The sequence below is a fragment of the Bos taurus genome, chromosome 18 (genome assembly GCF_002263795.3).
Source record: "Bos taurus isolate L1 Dominette 01449 registration number 42190680 breed Hereford chromosome 18, ARS-UCD2.0, whole genome shotgun sequence".
Classification (NCBI taxonomy): domain Eukaryota; kingdom Metazoa; phylum Chordata; class Mammalia; order Artiodactyla; family Bovidae; genus Bos; species Bos taurus.
In genome coordinates, this window is record NC_037345.1 from 47,413,092 (window position 1) to 47,438,396 (window position 25,305).

A 25,305-nucleotide genomic window follows, 5' to 3' on the forward strand; every position below is an offset into this window, starting at 1 on the left:
AACATGACACTTCCTCCTGACAAATATATCTCACAAAAGCAAGTATTTTTGCCTGTTGTCAACATTGGTAGACTAGTCGACCTGAATTGTGTATCACAGTGACTCATTAATCCTAAGAGCTGCACCTCAGTATCCTCTATTTCATCAACTTGTCTAGTTATGGTGTTAGCTGAAAGAAGAACACGTGCCACCTTTTGAACTGCAGCATTTAAGTTACCCGACAAATTTAAAACAGCAATCATAGAAATGCTTCAGTGAACAAATTGTGAATACACTTGAAAGAGATGGGGAAAAAGTAGGAAATCTTAGCAAAGAAAGGGAGAGTATAAAGAATAAAATGAAATATTTTAACTGAAAAATACAGTAGCAGAAATAAAAGACTTAGTGAATATGCTCAAGAACACAGTGGAGAGGACAGAGGAATCCGTCAGGGAATTTAAAGATGGAACAAGAGAAATTACCCAATATGAGCAAAAGAGAGGGGAAATATGCTGAGTCCTAGAAGGAAAAGAGAGAGTGTGAGTCTGTAGAGGAATGCAAAGAAATAATGGCAGAAAACTCCTCAAATTTGGCAATAAATGTAAGCCTCCATATTCAAGAAACTGAGCAAATCCCAAATAGGATAAACCCAAAGAAATCTACAAGACACATGATAATCCAACTTCAGAAAACTAAAAACAAAATTGAAAGCAGTGTTAGAAATGATCTATACCTACAGAAAAACAGTGACTTAAATAACATATTTTTCATCAGAGCACAGGACATCTAGAAGTAGCACATTTTTTAAGTGCTGAAGAAACTGTCAACCCAGAACTCCGTACTGGCAAAAAATATTCATGAATGAAGTGAAGGAAGACATGCTCAGACAACGGAAAACTGAGAATTTTCAGGAGATCTAAGAAGTTCTTCAATATCAGGAGTGAGGAAAGGACAGAAAGTATACATATGGGTACATTTAATGTTGAGTTCCCAATTATGTTAGATGGTTTAATAAAAAATGGCTACACTATCTTATGTAGTTCTTAAGGTATATAGAGGAAATATTTATGGTAACTATACAATCAAAGGGGAGAAATAAGGTTTTGAACTGGTTCAGTGTTAATGAAAGTAGACTGTGATAAGTCATGTATGTATAAAGTAATACCTAGAAGTTCTAAACTACTAAAAAGTTAATACAAAGAAATGTACTTAGAACTCTGTAGATCAAAGTAGAACAAATTATTGTACCTGCAACAAGTGGAATTGATCTAAAAAGAATTATGTTGAGTGAAAAAAAGCCAACCTTAAAAGGTTACATAGTAATTAGGTAGGTAAATATAAATATTAAAGGTAATACAGTGATTTCACTTATAGAACACTCCTGGTATAGTGAAATTAAGGAGAATAGTGTTTGTCAGGGATTAGGAGTGGGGTACAAGGGGAGGAAAGAAGGTATGACTACAAAGGGATAGAATAAGTGATACTTGTGGTGTTTCAAGTTCTATATTTTGATTGTAGTGGTCATTACAAAAACTTACACTAGGTAAAATTGTAACAAGACACACAAATGCACGCAAAATCAGTGAAATCTGATAAGGCCTATGAATCTAATTAGTGTCAAATTTGATATATAACTACAGTCATGTAAAATGTTAACATTAGGGGAATGCAGATATAGGGTACACAAACTAAAAGTCCTCTAGAGCAGTGGTCCCCAACTTTTTTGGCACCAGAGACTAGTTTCACAGAAGACAATTTTTCCATGGGCCAGAGGTGGGGTGGGTGGTGAGGAAAGAAGATGGTTTGGGGATGATTCAAACACATTACACTTATCATGCACTTTATTTCTATTATTATTATTATTGTATCTTCTCCACCTCAGATCATCAGGTATTAGATCCCAAAGGTTGGGGACCCCTGCTTTAGGGTATTATTTCTTCAACTTATATAAATCTGTAATAATTTCTAAATAAAAGTATTTTTGGAAGTTCCAGTAGAAAAAGATAAAATATATGAATGGGCTATTCAGAGAAATTATTTTGGGCTCCAAAATCACTGCAGGTGGTGACTGGAGTCATGAAATTAAAAGCCATGAGATTTCTTCTCTTTGGAAGAAAAGCTATGACCAACCTAGATGGCATATTAAAAAGCAGAGACATTACTCTGCCAACAAAGGCCCATCTAGTCAAAGCTGTGGTTTTTCCAGTAGTCATGTATGGATGTGAGTTGAACTATAAAGAAAGCTGAGTACTGAAGAATTGATGCTTTTGAACTGTGGTGTTGGAGAAGACTCTTGAGAGTTCCTTGGACTGTAAGGAGATCAAATCAGTCAATCCTAAAGGAAATCAGTCCTGAATATTCATTCGTAGGACTGATGCTGAAGCTCCCAATACTTTGGCCACCTGATGCAAAGAACTGATTCATTGGAAAAGACCCTGATGCTGGGAAAGATTGAAGGCAGGAGAAGGGGATGAAAGAGGATAATATAGCTGGATGGCATCACAGACTCGATGGACATGAGTCTGAGCAAGCTCCGGGAGTTGGTGATGGACAGGGAAGCCTGGTGTGCTGCAGTCCATGGGGTCGCAAAGAGTTGGACATGACTGAGCGACTGAACTGAACTGATTCAGAGGAAAGAAGTTTCAGTACTATAAATATTTGAGTTCATTTTTGGCAGAAGCCAGCACAATATTGTAAAGCAATTATCCTCCAATAAAAAATTAGAAAAAATTGAAAGGCATTAATATAAAACAGCTGTGGTATAGGAAGAAGTGAACCTTCATATTCACTGAGCTCTTACCTGACACATAAAAATAACCACTATCTGAATTCCCATTTAAAAATTCAGAAGCCAAAGAAAGATTTGTTTATATACTTTGACACTTCTTCTGTCCCAATATGAGTATCCTTGTCTTGATATGTTACAACATTAACATTTTACATTATGCATGAGTGGTCTTTTCCCCTTAGTTTGAAACCAACCCAAATGCAGGTGATATTTTTTCCTAAATTTGTTTCTTTGCTGGTTTCAAATAGGGAGGAACTCATGTTTAAAATAAAAAATGAAAAATTTTAAAGCTCTCTTCAAATAGATGCTGTATACTTCTGATTTGTATATGCTAATTAACATGAGGTGGTAAGCAAAATATCTTAATTCAGGTTTGGTTTATGTATCATTATTAAAGATAACTTTCTGTAAATGTTATATCTGATCAAAAATAAGAATCCATATAGGTCCAGGTTTTCTCTATCTACTTGATTATTTTAGAGAAACAGGAAAATACAGACAAGAAATAATAATTTAAAAAAACTACAACATAATTTTGACAACCAGATTCATTACTACTGTCATATTTGCTTTGTCTTTTATTAAAGAAATATTACAGATAAATATAACAACTGCCTTCACTTCCTAAAAGGCAATGTCATATATGTATCCATGATCAACACACAGTACTGTTCTTTGCATTGTTTTATTAAATTTATAGAAATGTTTTTAAAAAAAATGTTTTATTTCATTGTACATTTTGCTTTTTCTGTCAGTATTATGGAGTCTATCCATGTAATTATGTCAAATTTGTATCTTTAAATATTATGTTCTATCATAGAAATAACCATATTGTATCACTCTATCCCTCTATTAATGGAAATGCATGTATTCTATTTACAGGAATACAAACCATGATCCAGTTAACACAAAGATATATGTATCTCTGTGACATATGTGGGTGCCTCTGAAGCCAATGCACCAAAATAGAACTGAATGTTCCACATTTATGTATGTTTAAAGTAATCCTATTACTCTAAGGTAGTAAATATAGTCTATTTTATTTTCATCATACAGAATTTTGCTTTCTATGTTCTAGTCTTCAGTCTGTTTGGATTTTATTTTTGCATATGATAAAAACTAGAGAGCTAACATTTTTTGTTAATATGAATCTTCCATTTATTTAATAGGTCATTTTCTCTCCAGTGATCTCAATAGCATTATAATACACAAAATCCCCATATCTCCTTCCTCCAATCTTCAGTTTGTTTCCACTGATATACTCCTTAAGAACATTGTGTAAAAACAATGATGCCAGCTTTAAATAAATGATATCTAATGGTGTATCTTCTCTCTTGTATTTTTTACATATTTCACCTATTTGTGGCCATTTACATTCCTATATAAAATTTCAATCAGTTTGTGAAATTGTTAAAAACATAACTGGTTAAAGAAAACAACTTTGAGTGGAAGTACTTTAGAGATTTGTGAGAAATTTTATGTCTTTTTAGACAATGTTATTTTTCTCAAAATTTCAGGTGTTCTTTTGTGACCTTCAAAATATTTAACTACATATATATGTCTTGTAATTCATTATCATGTTTATTCATAAATATTTTATATCAACATATTTTCTAATTATTATTATTCTAGTATAAAAAGGTTAAGAGTATTTCTTTTTCTGCAATGGCTAGGAGCTCAAGTATCATGTTGATAACCTGATAGCAAATATCTTGTTTCAGATTTTAGTGAGAATGCTGGATAAATATCATTAGGTAAGATGTCTACTGAAGGTTTTTGATAATCAGCTTTCTCATACATTTTGTCCCCTTGGTAAGAATTCTGTTTCACAAATGTGTGGCTTCTTAAAAAGGCTTTCCCACATTCACAGTTTTCTGCTCTAGATCCCATTATGTAATGTGCAAGGAAATGCAAATTCCTTCTGAAGTCTTTTTCCATACTCACAAGATTCATAAAGTTTCTATTTCTAATAAGTATGAATTCTCTGGTGTCTAACAAGGTGTGACTTTTGGCTGAAGGCCTTACCACACTCATTACAATGATAAGGCTTCTCACCTGTATGTTTTCTCATATGAAGTGTAAGAGATGAGATTTGGGAAAAGGCTTTTCCACATTTACTACAGTCAAAGGGTTTCTCACCTGTATGACCTCGTATATGTATTGTAAGGGAGGAACTTTGGGAGAAGGCTTTTCCACATTTGTTACATTCATAAGGTTTCTCACCTGTATGACCTCTCATGTGTACAATAAGGGAAGTTCTTTGAGAGAAAGCTTTTCCACATTCATTACATACATAGGGTTTCTCACCTGTATGACTTCTCATATGTAAATTAAGCAGTGAGCACTGAGAGAAGGCTTTCCCACATTTATCACATTCATAAGGCTTTTCCCCTGTGTGACTTCTCAGATGAAGAGTTAGGGAAGCAATTTGAGAGAAGGCTTTACCACATTCATTACAATCATAAGGTTTCTCTCCAGTGTGAACTTTCTGATGTGTAATAAAGTTTTGCTTTTGGCTGAAGGCTTTCCCACATTCATTACATTCATAGGGTTTCTCTCCAGAATGAATTTTTTCATGAGCAATGAGATTTGATTTCTGGCTAAAGGCTTTGCCACATTCCTTACATATATAGGGTTTTTCTCCAGTGTGAATTCTCTGGTGTCTAACAAGATTTGACATCTGAATGAAAGCTTTCCCACATTCATTACATTCATAAGGTTTCTCTCTAGTATGAATCTTTTGGTGTGTAATGAAGTTCTTCTTGTGGCTGAAGGCTTTTCTACATTCCTTACATTCGTAAGGTTTCTCACCAGTATGACTTCTCATATGTACAGTTAGGGCTGAACTTTGAGAGAAAGATTTTCCACATTCATTACATTCATAGGGTTTCTCACCTGTATGAATTCTCACATGTATAATAAGCATGGAAAACTGAGAGAAGGCTTTTCCACATTTATCACATTTATAAGGTTTCTCTCCTGTATGACTTCTCATATGAAGAGCAAGAGATGCTATTCGTGGGAAGGCTTTACCACATTCATTACATGCATAAGGTTTCTCCCCAGTATGAACTTTCTGATGTGCAATGAGGCTTTGCTTCTGGCTGAATGCTTTTCCACACTCATGACATTCGTAAGGTTTCTCTCCAGTATGAATTTTTTCATGATCAATTAGATTTGATTTCTGGCTGAAGGATTTCCCACACTCCTTACATGCATAGGGTTTCTCTCCAGTATGGATTCGTTGATGTCTAATGAGATTTGACATTTTAATGAAAGCTTTCCCACATTCATTACATTCATAAGACTGCTCCCTACTGTGAATTTTATGATGTTTAATCAGTTTTTCCTTGTGACCAAAAGCTTTTCTACATTTTTTACATTCATAGGGTTTCTCTCCAGTATGAATTCTCAAGTGTCTGATGAGGTCCAAAGTTTGATCAAAACCTTTTCCACAATGATTACACTTAAAGGGGGTTACTACAAGATGGGATAAGCTATTGCCAAATGATTTCATAGGCTCCTTATATTCACAGTCTTCTCTTCCTATAAAGATTCTCTCACAATAGTTCAAATTATTATGTTCTAAACATTTTCCAAATAAGTCATATTCATAGACACTGTGACTGGAAGGAAAAAAGTCTGAGTTCAGAGGAAATGCATTTGCAAATTTCTTATGACATTCACTGACTTTTTCATCAGTCAGTGTTTTTGTGAATTTATCTTCAAGTTGTGTCAAAAGTCTGTCCTGAATTTTCAGCTGCTCATCCATCCCCCATATTTCTCCTAAAAGAAATTGCAAATAAATGTCATTTGTAAAATTTTCCAAAATTATACATAATTAAAACCAAAAAAATACATGTATGGGATTCTTAGCTTATAGCCTCATTTCCTATTAAGCAAATTCTAGGTTTATATATAGCTCCTATTTCCTAAGCTTCAGTAAATCCCAGGAAAGGAAATATGAGTAGAGGCAGGTATTTATGAAATACAAACAGCTTTGATTGCTTAATGGGATCTGAAATAAAAAATATAAAACTATTGGATAAATAAGAGGGAGAATTCAGAATATACAAATGAAGAAACATCAATAGAGAAAAAGGTAAAACAGGAAGCTAAAAAACTATAAAAGTATTTTATAAGATTCTATGGAAATAAACTTTCATAAATGGCTTGATAGAAATAATTTCTGAAAAATATAAATTACCTAAACTGACTCTATAAGATGTAGAAAACAAAGACCATTTTCCACAAATAAATTTATGAAAAGAAATCCCCCCAAACAAAACAAATAGACAAGGCCCATAGATATTAACATGGGAATTTAAACAACTATCTAAAGGACAGCTGTTAAGCATGTGCTATACAACATATTATGAAAGAAAAAAGAATTCTTTTTTGTATATGAGACAAACATAATACCAATACCGGATAAAGATGACACCCAAAAAGCAAACTATACATCAACTTCATTTTTGAATATCAGTGCAAAAACTATATTCAAAATGACCTAGAAGGAAAAGAAAGTGACTCGGAAGCATATTAAATATAAGACATACATATGTTGGTTTTTTCCATGAATAGAAGTATGTTTCAATATTAGAGAAATCTATAAGTAAATAGTAGTAATAGTAAATAGGTCAAAAGTGAAAAGTCAAGTAATCATTTCCAAAGATATTAAAAACATATTAAAAATTCAACACGCATTTTTCCATAAAAATAACTTTATAAAATGGAAACATATTTAACTAGAGAAAAATCACAGTACAACTTAAACCTTGGTACCATTCCTAATGGGAAAAATCCCAAAGCAGTCACATTAAAGTCAGGAAAAAGAAAAAGATGAGTACTATAACAACTATTATTATAGTACAGGGTAGAGCATTAAATAAGAGAAAGAAATGAGGTATAAAAACTTGGAAAGGGTGACTTTCCTAGCAGTCCAGTGGTTGAGACTGCTCTCCCAATGAAAGGGGGCATGGGTTTGATCCCTGGTTGGGGAACTAGGGACCCATGTGTTGCACAGCATGGGTCATCCTCCCACATACATACAAACAACTTTGAAAGGAAAAATTCACATTATTTGTCAATATTAAAACTCTTTCTTTGCAAAATCAAGAGTTACCTGAAAATTTATAGAAAGTTCATTAAATTCACTATAGCAAATTAATACTCAGTTTTAGTAACCTTCATATATACAAATAGCTATTTAGAAAAGATAACAAAAGACTACATTTATAATAAAAATACAAAAAAATTGGGAATATATTTAATTAGAAAGTTCCACAAATTATAAAACTTTACATGCACACACAGATTTGAACACATGAAACAGTATTATGGGTTGAATTGTGTGTCCCACCTTTAAAATATGTTTAAGTCCTAATGCTCAGTACCTCAGAACATGAAGTTATTTGAAAATAAGGTCACTGCAGATGTAATTAGTTAAGATGAGGTCACACTGGAGTAGGGTAAGCCCCTAATCTGACTGGTGTTCTTAAAAGATTGCCACATGAAGAGACAGAAACACAGGGAAACACTATATGACGTTAAAGACACAGATTGGAGTTATGCTGTCACAAGCCAAGGAATATCTGGGGATAAAAGAAGCTGAAAGATGCAAGGAATCTTCTGTGGGTTTCAGTAGGAACATGAGCCCTACTTACACCCTGTATTTATATTTCTAGCCTCTACTTTGTTATAGCAGCCCTAGGAAACTAAGACAAAAGGCATATCACATTCTTGGAAAAGAACATTCAACAGCAGAGATGATAGTTATTCACAAGTTAACCTATCAACTTAAAGTGGTTTCAATAAAAATGCTTGAAAATACAAATAAGTAATAGCTTAAAGGAAAATGATACTACAGGTTGCCAGCATAGAGGAGGACATGGGTAAGAGGAGAAAATTTAGTTTTCAATATGTATCCTTTTGTACTTTAAAAATCTGTACTGTAAGCACATACTACATATTTTTAAAAAATTCACCTGACCCCTACAGTAATTAATAAAATGAGAGCAAACAACAGGAAGGTAAAAATAGGATAAAAGAATCAGAATATAAAAGCAGAAAAGCCTACCTAGCATGACTGAAAAGGGAGTAAGTACTGAGCAAAAGGCGGCTTTCCCAGGTGGCTGAGTGGTAAAGAATCTGCTTGCCAGTGCAAGAGACACAGGTTAGATCCCTGGGTAACGAAGATCCCCTGGAGAAGGAAATGGCAACCCACTCCAGACTTCTTGCCTGGGAAATCCCATGGACAGGGGAGCCTGGCAGGCTATAGTACATGGGGTTGCAACAGAGTCAGACATGACTTAGTGACTAAACAACAACTGAGCAAAAGGGAAAACAAAGAATGAGAAATTAAATATGACCTAATTGATATATGAATTTATCTCTGATCCTACCCAAAACCACATGAAAATGAGGCAAAGTATAAAAACGGTATAAACTAATGAAGACAAAGACTACTCTTCCATCCTAGAGAATATGTGAGGTTACTCTCTTGAGAAAGATAAGCAGAATAGCTCTACATCAAGGACACCAGGCAGAGGAATTCAGAGATAAGGAACTGGCTCAAACAGAATAAATGAAAATCTACATACCAAAGGGTAAGACATCCAGTCCGTAGTGGCTGCTTAGCTCAAAAATAGGGAGGAAAAAATAATCTCCATTTTCCTCTCTGCCAGACTGAGAATAAAGGAAATGAAAGATTCTTGTGAAAGCAGGAAGTTAGAGACTTGGTAGAAAATAGTATACTGAGCTTAAGCTTTTGAGTCACCTCAGTTTAGGGAAACAGAAAAGCTCAATTAAACAAAAGAGGTCGAGGGAGAAGGCAAGATCAGGTCTTTAAGGTAGTGTCCAAGTAGAAGTGACAAATTCCAGGAGCAAGATCAAAATACCAAATGTGACAGAAAAGACTCCATGTTTTAAGATGGTAGAATGAAAAACTATCTGATCTCTTTTCCTGTATACAAACAAGAATTGAAACGTCGATGCTTCAGTGATCTTAGGTGGTGGCTATAACCCCAATTATAATGAGTTAATGTTGACAAATACAGTGAAGGGTGGAACAGGGGAAAAAGGATTCTAAGAGACGATAATTGTTCATTCCGATTGTGGGCAGAGCAAACAGCTGACACTGTCAAAATGGACACCGTACCTTGAAGGGAAGAATTAATTAACCCATGTTTACAACATGGAAATTTGGGAGTGCAGACTGACTACAGGAGACTTGACATCCCTAACTATGTCAAGGAAACCAGGACTGAGCAAGGAAACACTGTGAAATACTATCTTTTTAGGAAGACGTCTTGGGATGAGAGTATAAGATTCAGAGTTATGAGACTTGTAGCCACAGTTCCTTTTTGGATGAGAAGAAATAAAGCCTAAACATACTTATATTCACACAACCATGCAGAATAAAAGGCTTTAGTATGAAGCACAGATGTACTCCTATACATCAAGAGTTGGCAAACTTTTTCTTAAATAAGGTCAGACTGCAAATATTTTAGGCTTCATGGGTCATATGGGCTTCCCTGGTGGCTCAGATGGTAAAGAGCCTGCCTGCAGTGTGGGAGACTGGGGTTTGATCCCTGGGTCAGGAAGATCCCCTGGAGAAGGAAATGGCAACCCACTTCAGTATTCTTGCCTGGAAAATCCCACAGATGGAGGAGCCTGGAAGCCTACAGTCCATGGGGTTGCCAAGAGTCAGACATGACTAAGCGACTTCACTTTCTTTCTTTCACTTTCATGAGTCATATAGTCTTTGACACGACTATTCAACCTTGCCTCTGTAATAGTAACAGTCAAGATGTAAATGACTTGGTATGAATGTATTCCAATAAAACTTTATTTACAAAAACAAGTGGCTGGCCAACAGGTTTGTGCTCTAAATCTGAGAACTTTCTTCCTCAGAAAAGAAAGTTTGCAGTTTTGTTAGCAGTTTAGTTTGCAGATTTGTGCTCTAGATCTGAGAACTGTTTTTCCTTCCCTAACATTATACTTCTTTAAAAATCAGGTTAAGAAGGAACTATCCTCACTCAAAAATGAGAAGGTATTGAAATCATATCTCTTAAAAAATGTAAGAGAAAAGAAAAAAACATGATATAAAGAAAGCAGACAAAAATTCAAGCTAAAGAAAATTATGACATACAGAATGAAATCTTGACTGAATATTGCCATGAATGATAAAACTTAGTGAAAATACCAGGTATAAATCAAGAGCTAGAAATATAGAAAGATATTTATAGAAATACAAATGCATGAGGAAGAAACAATGAGAAAACAAAAAGGGCTAAAACAAGATTAACCAGCAGAACCAAGAAATAAAGAGAAAAATAAAATCACCCAAAACAAAAAACACCATGCAAGTCGGGGGAATAAAAGAGACAGACTACATACGGATTTTTAACATTGAAATTACAATAGGGTAACCTCATTTGCAAAATTAGACAGTGGATAAAATCAGCTGAAATTTTGAAGCACTACTGGGCTTATAGGAAGTAGCCTAAATCTCCAAGAACACTGCAGTATTCTCCAACAACCTGAGCACTATACACACACAAAAAGTGAACAAAACAAAATCAAGTATTAGCCAAGACCATGACTAAGAGAGCAGAACTGAAAGCAGCCTGAAGATGGATCTGACTTGAATACCTATGCAAAGCCTTATTAAGTAAAATATAAGGCTCTTGGGCTATCAATAAAGAAGAAAAGTTCAATTGAGGTTCCTACCAAAAGCCTACCTTCAAAGAACTGATCCTTACCTGGAAACGCCTCTTGGTGCCCACCAGAAACACATGTAAATCATCTTCAGAAGAAAGCAACTCAATTTAGGACAAGAAGATTATCATAAATTAAGATTTTAAAAAACTCAAATTGCAATCAGCTATCATCGAGCACATGAAGAACCAAAACACACTGAGTCGTCAAAAATAGGACATTTAAACCTGAAGACAATACAAAAGAGCTATGTACAGTATTTTTAAAGAAGCAAAAATTAAAACACAAATCTGAAGAAGCCACAGAAATTATTAGGAAGAATCAGAAAGATGTGAGAATTTTTTGCAAAAACAAAAGGAATTTCTAAAAATACAAAATACTTATACTAAAAGTTTTTTTCAAAGGTGGATGAGTTAAGCTTCTCTGGTGGCTCAGTAGTAAAGAATCCACCTGCCAGTGTAGGAGACATGCATTCAATCCCTGGTCCAGGAAGATCTCACATGCTGCAGAGCAAATAAAGCTGTGTGGCACAATACTAATAAGCCCAAGCTCTAGAGCCCCAGAGCCACTACTGAGCCCATGTGCCTCAACTACTTAAGAATGTGCACTTAGAACCTGTTCTCTGCAACAAGAGAAGCCACTGCAATAAGAAACCTGTGCACCACAACTAGAGTAGCCCCTGCTCGCTGCAAATAGAGAAAGCCCATGTGTAACAACAAAGAACCAGCAAAGCCAAAGATAAATAATTTTTTTAAAAGGTGTATGAGTTTAAAATAAACACAATTGAAGAGAGAATTAGTAAATTGGAAGATATATTTAAAGTAATTACTGAGAAGACAGCAGAGAGCTACAAAGGAAGAAAACAGGAGATTTAAAAATATGGAGGAAAAAATAAAAATGTCTAGGATCTATCTGATTTTCAGTGGTAGAGTGTTAAGACAATGAATGAGAGCTAATATTTGATGATGCTGAGAATGCTGTAGAATTAACGGAAGATATAAATAACACAATGAGTAATTTTATACAGATTGTGAAGAATGTGAAGGAAAGTTTCTAAATCTTATGAAACCAGTGTACCACTGACTTCAAAGCTTTACAGAGTTAGGATATTTAAATTCACAACAAAAATGTGAATTTTCAAAAAAAGTTTCAAAAATGACATCTTACATATATAAAAAATTCACACCGTCAGTATGGAATTCTATGGCCTAAAAAAATATACCTTTGGAATATTTCAGAGGGATCAAGAACTTACATATTAGCTGTTAAAGGGCCTTGGCCCTTCCTCACCTCTATGGTTCCCTTTCACTAACCTGGACAATGTTTCTTTAACACTTCTTCCTCCATGACCCATGGTTCTTCTTCTTGCTCCAACTTGAAAATCACATCAGGTTTGGTGAACGGACATCCTGTGAAAGGGAAAGGATGTAAGATTTGGGCATAAATAGTAGGAAAAAAGAATCATTCAAGAATTGAGGCTAGCCCAAGGCCTTCTGAAAGATAAGAAAAGCATTGTTTCTAGGGATGCTGCCCCCTGAAACATAACCATAGATGACATTTTGCTTTGAAAGCTGCAACATGCATGTGCATGTGAACAAAGGCATCTAAAGACCAAACTCAGTCTAATAATTGAAGGTTGGACCCATTTCAGAAACACTGGGGGGAAAAAGGGAACTTTACTCCCAGAATTTGAGTTATATAGGAAACTACCCTTACCCACTGTGATTAAGTTGTTATAGTTTTCTAGCATCACATTCCGGTACAGGTTTCTTTGAGCTGGATCCAATTGCTTCCACTCTTCCTGAGTGAAGTCAATAGCCACATCTTTGAATGTCACCGTGTCCTGTAACAACATACTCCCACTCAATCTGAAGTCATCTACCTTATATGTTGTGGACAAAACATATTGAAACTTGTTCACGTAATACACAAAGGTAAGAGACTATAAAATAAATTTTATGTTTTTGTTACTGTCTGAAAGAAAAAAATCATTTTAGCAATATCCTGTCAGTTTGTGTTCATTCATTGATTTAGCAAGCACATATCTTTAATAACTACTGTGGGTTAAAGAGATCTTGGGTACCGATTTATACTGACTGTAAAAACTGGGGGGATATAAAACTTCACTCGAAGTTAACTGGTTTGGGAACTCATTAGATCCCTGTGATTCACTAACACATGAAAATATGATTTGGATAGAAGCAGAAAAGGGGAGAGAATGGTATACAAACTTTGAAACATAGTAGGACATCCAACTGGAGATATTTTGATTTAGCAGTTGCACATATTGTTCATTAGGCCAGAAAAAATCTAAATTGAAAATGAAGATTTATTGTTCATAAGCCTATGATATGTGTCTGCAGCCATGAAAACTGCAGAGTTCACATATACTAAAAAAGAGTGCCACAAACAGAATCCTACAAATATGAAAAGATACAGAAAAAAAGATTTGTTAATGAAGTTTTTTTAAATGGATTTAAATTTTAGAATTTTAAAATTCTAAATCTGAATTACAACCAGAACTATGAAAAAATAGTACAAAGAAAGATTTAAAGTGTCAGAAATGAGGAATGGTGACAAATTTCTTCAAAGCAGTGTGCTTTAGACATAGAAATCAAATGCACTTTTTCTAGTTAAAAACCAAAATATCCCAAAAATATAAACATAAGACAAAGAGCACTGGAACAAAGGGAGCTGTCCATATTTCCTATACTTTCAGGAATTTCTGTGACAGATGGGGTAAGATGAAATCACCAGGAGCAAACTCACAAAAAATGTTTCTGATTATTAATTTCTAGGTCCTAAAAGGACCCTATGAACATGAACATTCACTAAGGTTCAGAGTATGCTGTGAGAATAATGGAAACTCCTCTTTTGGAGCCCTTCCTACTGAAGAGCAAGGACTTGTAAATAATCAGGCTTAAGAAACCAAAGGCAATCATGGCTAAATAAGACATCCCTCATTCAGTCCCCACTGCAAAAATAATAATTTGACATCCATCCATGGACAAAAGTGCCCTTATGGGAACTGCGGGATCCAGCACCATATGCAAGGTACTCAGAAGGAGTCTTGCCTACCCAAATGTTGAAAAATAAGCATAAAGACCACAGTTCTTGCTGTAGACCCCTGAGAGGCATGTGAACTGACTCTAGCCTCTTTTGGCCACTGTTCAGGAGCCCCCAGAAAATGACTGTCTGAGACAAGCACCCAACAAAAGACAGCCTTTGTGAAAGTGCAGGTCTCTAGCAAAGATTTCCAGTGCACCAATGGAGCAAAATATACAAGTTTGGACTCATCATAAAGGGTAAGAGGAACAGTTTGACTTTCACCTACCTCACTCCTCCATCAAGGCAACATAGCTTAGGGCCAAGAGAAATCCTGGTCCATGATTTCACTCGTGAAGGAAAGTAAAAATGTGTGAGTACCCTGTTTTCTCAGCTATATGATATGGTGCCAAAGAGGCTCATTTTTCTCTCATCATATCCAGCATACTGAATTTTGAGCTTCATGACTGAAAAGTCTGAGAGAGCAGCAGATAACATTCTCAGAGGACATTACAGAGAAGCAGATTGTACTAACTGTGCTAAGGACACCATCAAGAAGAAAAAGAGGAGTCTAATAAATAAAATGAAAGAGGGGGCATGTGATATCTGAAAGATACCACAGATACAATGACCATGAGAGACTATTATGAACAGTTATATGGTAACAAAGTGGATAACCTAGAACAAATGGATAAATTCCTAGAAACATACAACCTACCAAGATTGAACCATGAAATAGATCAGAACAGATATAATGAGTAAGGAGCTGAATCAGTAATTAAAATCTTCCAGTAAAGAAAATCCTCCTCTCCCTCCAAAAAAGAAAAGCCAAAAACTACATGGCTTCCCTGATGAGTTTTACCAATCATTTACAGATGAACAGATGCCAATCTTTCTCAAACTTTCACACAAAAAAATAAGTTGAACTGAAGGGAACACTCTCAAGCTCATTTTACAAGACCAACATTACCCTGATACTAAAGGGAGATAGGACACTGCAAAGAAAACTATAGGCCAGTGTCTCTAATGAATGTAGATGCAGAAATTTTCAACAAAATATAGGCAAACTAAATTCAACAGCATGTTAAAACACCATGATCAAGAAGGATTTAATCCTGGGATGCAAAGATAGTTCAACACATGCAAATCTATACATGTGACATATTAATAGAAAGACAGAAATTATTATGTCTGATCATTTCAAGAGAGGCAGAAAAAGCACTTGACAAAATACAATATCCTTTTGTGATAAAAACTCTCAACAAATTGAGTATAGAAGGAATGTAGCTCAACATAAGTCAGGCAATATATGATAAGCCAATAACTAACATCATACCCAATGGTAAAAGGTTGAAAACTTTTCCTTTAAGACCAGAACAAGAACAAGGTACTCTCATCAATCCTATTCAGTATAGTATGAGTAATCCTAACCAGAGCAGTCAGGCAAGGAAAAAAAAGGAGAAAAGTCTTTTTAAGATGATATGATCTTATATACAGAAAATCCTAAAATCACCAGCAAAAAACTGTTAGAACAAATCAAAAAATTCAGTAAAGTTTCAGGATACAAAATCAATAGACAGAAATCAGCTCTGTTTGTATACACTAACAACAAAATATCTGAATAAGAAATAAAAACAATCCCATTCACAATAGTGAAGAGGAGACATAAGAGATGCAAGTTCGATCCCTGGGTCAGGAAGATCCCCTGGAGGAGGAAATGCCAACCCACTCCAGTATTCTTGCCTGGAGAATCCCATGGACAGAGGAGCCTGATAGGCTACAGTCCATGCGGTCGGAAAGAGTCAAACATGACTTGACACGCACACATGCACGCATTCACAAAAGTATCAGAAACAACAAAAATACTTAGCAATACATTTAACCAAGGAGATGAAAGAAACTGAAGAGAATACAAATAAGTGAAAAGATATTCCATGTTCGTGGATCAAAAGAATTAATATTGTTGGGGCTCCCCCTGGTGGCTCTGCCGTTAAGACTCCACCTGCCAATACAGGAGACAGGGGTTCCGTCCCTGATCTAGGAAGACCCACATGCCGTGCCTCACAGTAACTAAACCCATGTGCCACAACTATTAAGCCTGCACACTCTAGAGCCTGTGCTCTGCAACAAGAGAAACCACCACAATGAGAAGCCCACACACTGCAGCTAGAGAGTAGCCACCACTTGTCATAACTAGAGAAAAGTTCATGCAGCAATGAAGACCCAGCATAGCCAAAAATTAATTTCAGAAATTATTAAAAAAAATAAAAGAACAAATACTTATTACCTCACCTGCCTCCTGAGAAAACTGTATGCAATAGTTAGAATCGGACATGGAACAATGAACTGGTTCAAAATTGGGGAAGGAGTATGTCAAAGCTGTATATTGTCACCCTGCTTATTTAACTTATATGAAGAGTACCATGTGAAATGCTGGAGTGGATGAAGCTCAAGCTGGAATCAAGATTGCTGGGAGAAATATCAATAACCTCAGATATGCAAATAACACCACCTTTATGGTAGAAAGTGAAGAGGCACTAAAGAGCCTCTTGATGAAAGTGAAAGAGGAGAGTGAAAAAGCTGGCTTAAAACTCAACATTCATAAAATGAAGCTCATGGCATCTGATCCCATCACTACAAGCCAAATAGTGGAAACAGTGACAGACTTTATTTTCTTGGGCTCCAAAATCATTGCAGACAGTAATTGCAGCCATGAAATTAAAAGACACTTGCTACTTGGAAGAAAAGCTATTGACTAGCATAGAGAGTGTATTAAAAAGCAGAGACCAAAAAGCAGATGAACGCATACAGAAGAGGTAATACATACATATACAATGGAATATTACTCTGCCACGAGAAAGATGGGATCCTGCAATTGGCAACCCCATGGATGGGCATGTCAGATGAAGAAAGAAAACACTATGATATCCCTTATAGAAACAGTGGAAACAGTGTCAGACTTTATTTTTCGGGGCTCCAAAATCACTGCAGATGGTGACTGCAGCCATGAAATTAAAAGACACTTACTCCTTGGAAGGAAAGTTATGACCAACCTAGATAGCATATTCAAAAGCAGAGACATTACTTTGCTAACAAAGGTCCGTCTAGTCAAGGCTATAGTTTTTCCTGTGGTCATGTATGGATGTGAGAGTTGGACTGTGAAGAAGGCTGAGCGCCGAAGAATTGATGCTTTTGAACTGTGGTGTTGGAGAAGACTCTTGAGAGTCCCTTGGACTGCAAGGAGATCCAACCAGTCCATTCTGAAGGAGATCAGCCGTGGGATTTCTTTGGAAGGAATGATGCTAAAACTGAAACTCTAGTACTTTGGCCACCTCATACGAAGAGTTGACTCATTGGAAAAGACCCTGATGCTGGGAGGGATTGGGGGCAGGAGGAGAAGGGGACGACAGAGGATGAGATGGCTGGATGGCATCACCGACTCGATGGACGTGAGTCTGAGTGAACTCTGGGAGTTGGTGATGGACAGGGAGGCCAGGCATGCTGCGATTCATGGGGTCGCAAAGAGTTGGACGCGACTGAGCGACTGAACTGAACCGAGCAGAATTCCTACAAAGACAAAATTCTGCCCTGTTTAAGCAATTGTTATGTAAGATTTCTGTCAGAGACAGTCAATAACACTAGGTAAATCTATTAAGACAGATAAATGCTCATGCCAGAAAGAGAACTTTTCAAAGTGCTATTTTTCTGGCAGCCATGAAAATATGCTCCTAGATCCCCTTCAGGAGAACCAGCTATGAGAAGCATCATCGATGAACAATCTCCAGCTTCTCTATCTTTAGTTCTACTACTGCATTCATGCTGAGACCATCCTATTTTCAAGCCACTACTGGCTATTTTTCCAGCTTAAGATTAAGTATGGTTAGGGTATTAGGGCCTGAACCATGATCTTAAATTCTGTCTTTCTTGATCCTAAGTTCCTTATGCTAGTTTTAAAACTTCCATGCAGAAATGTTTTCTTTCTGAAGTTTTATCATTAACTTCCTATGTAATTGCATTGTGGAAAACATAGTTTGTACTTTGAAATTTATTGAATTTGGGCCTAATATATGGTCAGTCTTTTAGTTTTTCCATATCTAAAAAGGGGATATTAATTGCTTCCAGGCTATAAGCTATGACAATCAATTAGCTCTATCAAATTATTATTGGTAGTTATGTTCATTTTGTTGTCTGTGTCTACCATGAGCTAAGACAGATCAATAAAAGTTTCCTACTGATATGTTTCTTATTTTTCACAGTATTCCTTATAATAAATTTTCTGCAGTTTGATGCAGAAGTAGTCCTAACCATTTATCTTTATTATCTAATGCACTAATTGGCATTTTAAAGTAACATTCTTTTTGTTTCTTTAAAGCTTACTGTCTTGGATGAATGGATGGAAGATACGGTACACAGTCAATGGAATACTACTCATCCATAAAAAAGAATAAAATAATGCCACTTGCACCACCATGGATGCAACGAGAGATTATCATACTAAGTCAGAAAGAGAAAGGCAAATACCATATGATGTCACTTAGACATGGAATCTAAAATATGGCACAAATGAATTTATCTACAAAACAGAAACAGACACATGATAGAGAACAGACCTGTGGTTGTCAATGGGTAGCAGGGAAGGAAGAGGGATGGACAAAGAGTTTGGGGATAGCAGATGCAAACTATTACACTTAGAATGGATAAACAGCAAGATCCTACTATATTCAGCACAGGAAACTATATCCAATCTCCTGCGATAAACCATAATGGAAAAGAATATTTAAAAAATAATGTATATGAAGAAACAAATGGCAACCCAATCCAGTATTCTTGTCTGGAAAATTCTGTGGACAGAGGAGCCTGGAGGGCTATAATGTCGATGGGGTCGCAGACTCAGACACAACTGAGCATGCACACACAGTGTCTCATGTATGGAGTTTTCATCCAAAGAAAATGATGAGATTCTTTCATGAATACTGGATTTTATGACTGTAAAAATAATCTTTTCTAACAGAAAATTTTGCTTTTCTCATTATCATGTTCATTTACTACTTAGAATCCAGTTAGTAGTTTGCCATCAGTAGTTCACTATTTCAGGTAACATATACCTATTCCGTATTAGGTTTGTCAGGAGTAATATAATACTCAGCAGTTTTTGCCATTAACTTTCTTACCTTTCTTAATAACAACACCAACCCTTTTTCCAAAAATGGAACTGTAGCATATATTTTGATTCATAACTCTTCTACAACACCTAGGTACAATGTATCAACAAGTTCATTTGATTCAGTCTCTGCAATACCACTGAAATCTCAGCTCTTCTATTTCTTCTATGTGTTAAAGTAGTAGAACCAGAGAATTAAACAATTGAACCTGTTTTGTTTTTGTTTTTTGATAGCTCAGAGACTATTTGAGGGTCTCATAGTAGTTGAGGTTTTCATTATGAGTATTAACTGCCACTAAAGAGAATGAGAAAATAATTCATATTTGAGCCCTAGAGTTATAGTTTTTTATTCAGCAAGTTACGGAGTTACTAGATATGCCCAGCACTGGTTTAGAGTCCAAGGATATAGCTGGAAGATAGACATAAGTTCTTGTCCTCCTGGAAATTACATACTAGTTGAGGGAAATAAATGAAAACATAAACAAATAGGAAAGAGAGACTCTTTTGAAGACTATATAAGGTAATCCATGTAAAACTTTGATTAACAATAGATATTATTTACAGTTTTTACTGGGCATTTGTTCTTTTTTATTTTTTCAATTGTGGATTTATTTTCATGTATTATATGCAGTTTTCTATTCGATTTTAATTTAGTTTGTAAATATTTAAATACCAGATTTCGTCTGCCGTATGTATTACTAAAATTATTGTTAGGTTTTTCAAATTTACTTTATTTATGGTGATTGTATCAACAGAAGAATGTAATTTTTATGTACTCAAACTTAGTTGAGCTTCTGTTTTACTACCTATGAATTTGATATTATACCAAAAAACAAGCTAGTGACCATAGAAAATACACTCAAGATGTTGTTGTCTTGGAATAACTGAGAACTCTCATACACTGTTAAGAGTATAATTTTGGACAACCACTTTGGAAAACTGTTTGGCAGTATTAATAAAAGGTAATCTTACACATAACTTATGACTCAGCAATTCTGCTTTGGTAGAAAGAGATATGCACATATGTGCAACAAAAATCTAATAGAAAGTTCACAGGAACAATATTTTAATTATTCCCAAATAAAAATTACCTAAATGCCAATCAATGATAGAATGGATATATAAAATTATGGTTTATTCATATAATTGAATAATATACAGTAATAAAGTTGAGTGAACTACAGCTTACATGCAGCAATTCAACATAAATCTGACAAAATATTAAACGAAGTCAGACGCCAAGTACATAGGTTACATAAAGTTTAAAAATATGCAGAAAGAGTCTATAGTGATATACACTAAACAGTGGTTACCCCTGGAGTAGGGGTAATAACTTGGAAAGGTACAGAAGGAGTCCAATGGGTGTTAGGGTAATATTCTATTTCTTTATCCAGTGCTTAATGCTGGCTACGAACATGTGTTCACTTTGAAAATTAACTGAGGGAAAAACTAGACATACAGAGAAGCTATGAGATAGGGGCACCAGGTCAAAGAAAGGTATGTTTCAGTAAAGCAAATCTTTGAGCTGAGAGTGAAAAGGCAGTAAATTGAAATATGTTTAGTAGCTAAGAGTACAGGATAAAATCTGAAAGAGAAAGATTCCAAAGGAACTTTGAAGAAAAAGGATGAAGTTCTGAGGAAATGTCCTTGAAGAGGAAACAGACATTACTTACTCTAAGAGTAAAATGAAGAAATAAGGAACCATGGATTCATTACAACCACATTCACAAAAACCAAGTATACCAAGCACTGTTCTAGGGGCTGTAGATACAGCAGTAAACCAAATAAAACTTTTACTCTGTTCACATTCTAGTAGACTGAAAGTAAAAGAATTTACCATAAATGATTACTTTAGATTGTGGCCAAATCACAGCAAACATACATGGAAAAAATAATTATATAGGGTCATTTGAAAGGCACATCCCATCTATTTCTTCAGATAGTCTGCTTTTTATTTTTAAATGAGGTATGACATACATAGAATAATGTGGTAAAATGCACTAATCTTAAATGCACAAACTGAGACATTCTTATATATTTACATATTTGTGTACCCATCACTCAATCAAAATATAGAACATTTTCAGCATACTACAAGATTCCCTCATATCCCGTCCCAGTAAATACCTGCTCAGTAACCACTATTCTCTAACACTGAGACTAGTTTTCTCAGTTTTCAAACTTCATATAAATGGTACCACATGTTTGTGAGATTATCCATATTGTAAGTTGCAGTACTCTGTGTGTTTTGGTTTTGTGTGTGTGTGTGTACACTATCCCACTGCATGAAATACTATCTCTTTTTCTGTTGATGTTGATTTGTGTTATTTCCAATGCTGGGATATTTTAACATATATTCTTTGCTTTATCCCTGATCAAAACAGACTACCTCCCTGGTGGTAGCGGTTAGGATTCAGCACTTTCACTGCTGTGGCCTGGGTTCAATCCCTGGTCAGGGAACTGAGATCCTGCAAGCCATGCAGCACAGCCAAGATTTTTTTTTAAATTATAAAGAAAACCCCGGACTATCAGAAAAGCTGTTTTACCAACTACAGAAAGTCTCCCTATATATGTTATAATATATTCATTGACCTAGGTGCCAATGAAAAACTTACTTAAATATATAATGAATTTCTGCTCTTGTTTACCTATAGTAATGAAATTCAAAACTGAAGCCCAACTTTAATCTCTCTAAATGAATACATTTCTGCATAATCATATTTTAACTTTCCTGGTCTTAATCTTCCAACTCTGTTTCCTCTGAAAATATGTTTTATCTATATAGGATTTTCCAGTTTAGTGTATGGATTACTACAATTCCCTTAAACTACTCTGGAACAAATATGCTATTTAAAATTTACCTGGAATTCATTCATTTCCTCTTCTTTCTGGGAATGGACTGAGCCTGAGAAGGCAGAGCTGAAAAAGAGAATAAAAGAGAATAAAAACCTTAGACAAGGTTTGCTTTGTGGTTTGAGAAACCTGTACCCACAAGGTAGTTTAAAGGTCACTCTGTAGCAAAATGATACTTGGAGCCATCAGGAAGGCCAAGAATATACATCCCCCAAAGATGCTGATAGCTATAAAGATGACTACTACATCATGGAGAGCTTAAGCACATTTGGTGAACAAGAATAGGAGTGCATATGTAGGAGATGCCCCATGAACTTATCAATAGCTCTGTATCAGAGAAGGGCTTCCCAGGTGCACTAGTAGTGAAGAACCTGCCTGCCAATCCTAGAGATGTAAGAGACTCAGGTTCAATCCCTGGATCAGGATAGTACCCTGGAGGAGGGCATGGCAACGTACTCCAGTGTTCTTGCCTGGAGAATCTCATGGACAGAGGAGGCTGGCGGCCTATGGTCCATAGGGTCGCAAAGAGTTGGACATGACTGAAGCAACTTAGCAGGCATGCATGCATAGACACACAAGCATACTTTACATCAGCTACTACAATTATTGACTTAAATATTTACACAGAAAACAACAAATTCTTATAAATGCTAACTGTGTCTTAAACTAATCAGAATTGATGACAGACATTTTTTCCTTAGGAAAATATTCCAGCTAGTAAATAAAGAATGACAGGATTTGAATATCACCATTTTGTAATCCCTACTGAAATATAGCTAACAATATTCCACATTTTCAAAAACAAATAGGTGATAAAAAGAAGGATTGTCCTATTTTGAACATTTGGCAACTAAAGGGAAAAATATCCTTGTCTTTCCACCTTACTTCCTCTTGCATTTCAACTCAACCACTTTTCACCACCATCAGGAGCTTCCATTCCTTCATTCTATAGTTTTTCATTTTCCCTCACCCTCTTCCCACCACTTTTCTACTTACCTGGCCTTGAAGCCACGGTCAATTAGTATAATTAATTCTTGCTAACTTAGACTCCCTTGCCCCTTTCTCTCACATCATTCTTTCTTATTTCATGAAACCAACAACTTTGGTTAAATTTTACTCTCCTCTCCCCTGTCTGTGGCGACAACCATGCATATGAACAGTACAGGAGGGGAAAAACCAAACAACCACGTGGAATAGGCTCAATTTAAATTCATGAAAACTAACAGCAAGTGGGTCTTCAATGCTGCCTGGAGATCATATTATATTTCTCCATTCTTTGTCCCACTCTCCTAAGTGATTATTTTATTCTTTTCCTTTATCCTCAGACCCTAACGTTTGTTCTTCCATTTAAGGAGGTGTCTATAGCATTTCTCCCCTTTCCTCCTTTATCAAGTTTCTCTCTCTGTTGAATCACTTCACTCAGTATATGAACAGGGTTATTATTTACCTCTTAACTCCACCTACCATTTCATTTCACTCCTTCCATTAAGAGAAAAAACTTAAAGTGTTGTTTATACTTGTTATCACCAATTTATCTTGTCCAGTTTTCTCTATAGGTCCTTATTCTACTGAAACTGCTTTGCAGGGTGACCAACAATTTTCATGTTGCTAAATTCAACATTACTGTCTCAGTCCTCTTTTGCTTGGGCTATCAGCAGCATCTGACACAATTTTCATTAAAACACATTCTTCCCTCGGTTTCCAGGATATCACGAGTCTCTCAATCATTCTAGCTGGTCCCTTTCAGTCTCTTTTGCTGATTCCTCCTCATTTCCCAGACTTTGTCATGTTGAAGTGACCCAAAGATAAGTCCTTTACCTCTATCATTTTCCATCTACCCTACAACGTGATCTCATCCAGTCTGGTTGTAAATATCACCTAAAAGGGGTTCCCAGGTGGTGTAGTGCCTGGGAATCTGCCTGCCAATGCAAGAGCAGCAGGAGTTCAATTCCTGGGTCAGGAATAGCCTCAAAAGTAGGAAATTGCAACCCACTCCAGCATTCTTGCCTGGAAAATTCCATGGACAAAGGAGCCTGGCGGGTTATAGTCCACGGGGTCACAAAGAGTTGGAGATGACTGAGCACACATGCATGCACGCGTGCATCATCTACATGCTAATAACTGCCAAGTGTATGTCTCCAATCTGAGACCTTTCTTTAGAACTGTAGACTTGTATATCCCACTGCCAACTTAATATTTCCACCTAAATACCCAATGGGTACCTCATACTTCACATATAATATTCCAAACTGAAATCTCACTATTTCCCTATGTCCCAGATTTTTCCTACCCTCTTTCCCTTCTCAGGTAATAACTCCAATCTTCAAGTTGCTCATATTAAAAAATACTGTGTCATCCTGTCGTACTTATACATCACATCAGTTCTATCAGCAAATTGCCATACATGACTACTTCTCACCATTTTTACTACTCTCGTCCAGGTCACCAACATCTTTTCCCTTGATTAATGCAACAGTTTCCTAATTAGTCTTTCCACTTCTTCCCTTGTCCTTGTCTTCTTCCCCTAATCCTCTCATCAGACCAACCAAAGCAATCCTCTTAAATAATAAGCAGATAAAATCACATGTTCAAAACTCTCCCACAGCTTCCCACCTCATTCTGAGTAAAAGTCAAGATCATTCACATGGCCCTCAAGGACCAACCTGATCTGGCCTCCGGCCCTTCAATTACTTTTCTTCTCTCATCTCTCACTGCTGCTACTGCTGCTGCTGCTAAGTTGCATCAGTCGTGTCCAGCT

At 35.9% G+C, this 25,305-nt stretch overlaps 1 protein-coding gene across 5 annotated transcripts in view; it reads right to left on the reverse strand.

Annotated features, from left to right (window-relative positions):
- Positions 1–3,314: 3,314 nt before the first annotated feature.
- Positions 3,315–25,305, reverse strand: part of ZNF569 (zinc finger protein 569) — a 35,194-nt gene continuing 13,203 nt past the window's right edge. For 4 of the 5 annotated variants that reach the window (XM_059877065.1, XM_059877066.1, XM_059877064.1 and 1 more), the window contains 4 exons: positions 22,556–22,613; positions 13,205–13,331; positions 12,802–12,897; positions 3,315–6,553 (listed from right to left, as the gene is read on the reverse strand). In XM_059877065.1, the coding sequence (XP_059733048.1) occupies positions 4,734–6,553; positions 12,802–12,897; positions 13,205–13,331; positions 22,556–22,613 (2,101 nt within the window). In that variant the 3' untranslated portion in view covers positions 3,315–4,733. Of the gene's footprint in view, positions 6,554–9,369; positions 9,448–12,801; positions 12,898–13,204; positions 13,332–22,555; positions 22,614–25,305 lie in introns of those variants that run through there. The other variant, XM_059877067.1, reaches the window with a different exon arrangement.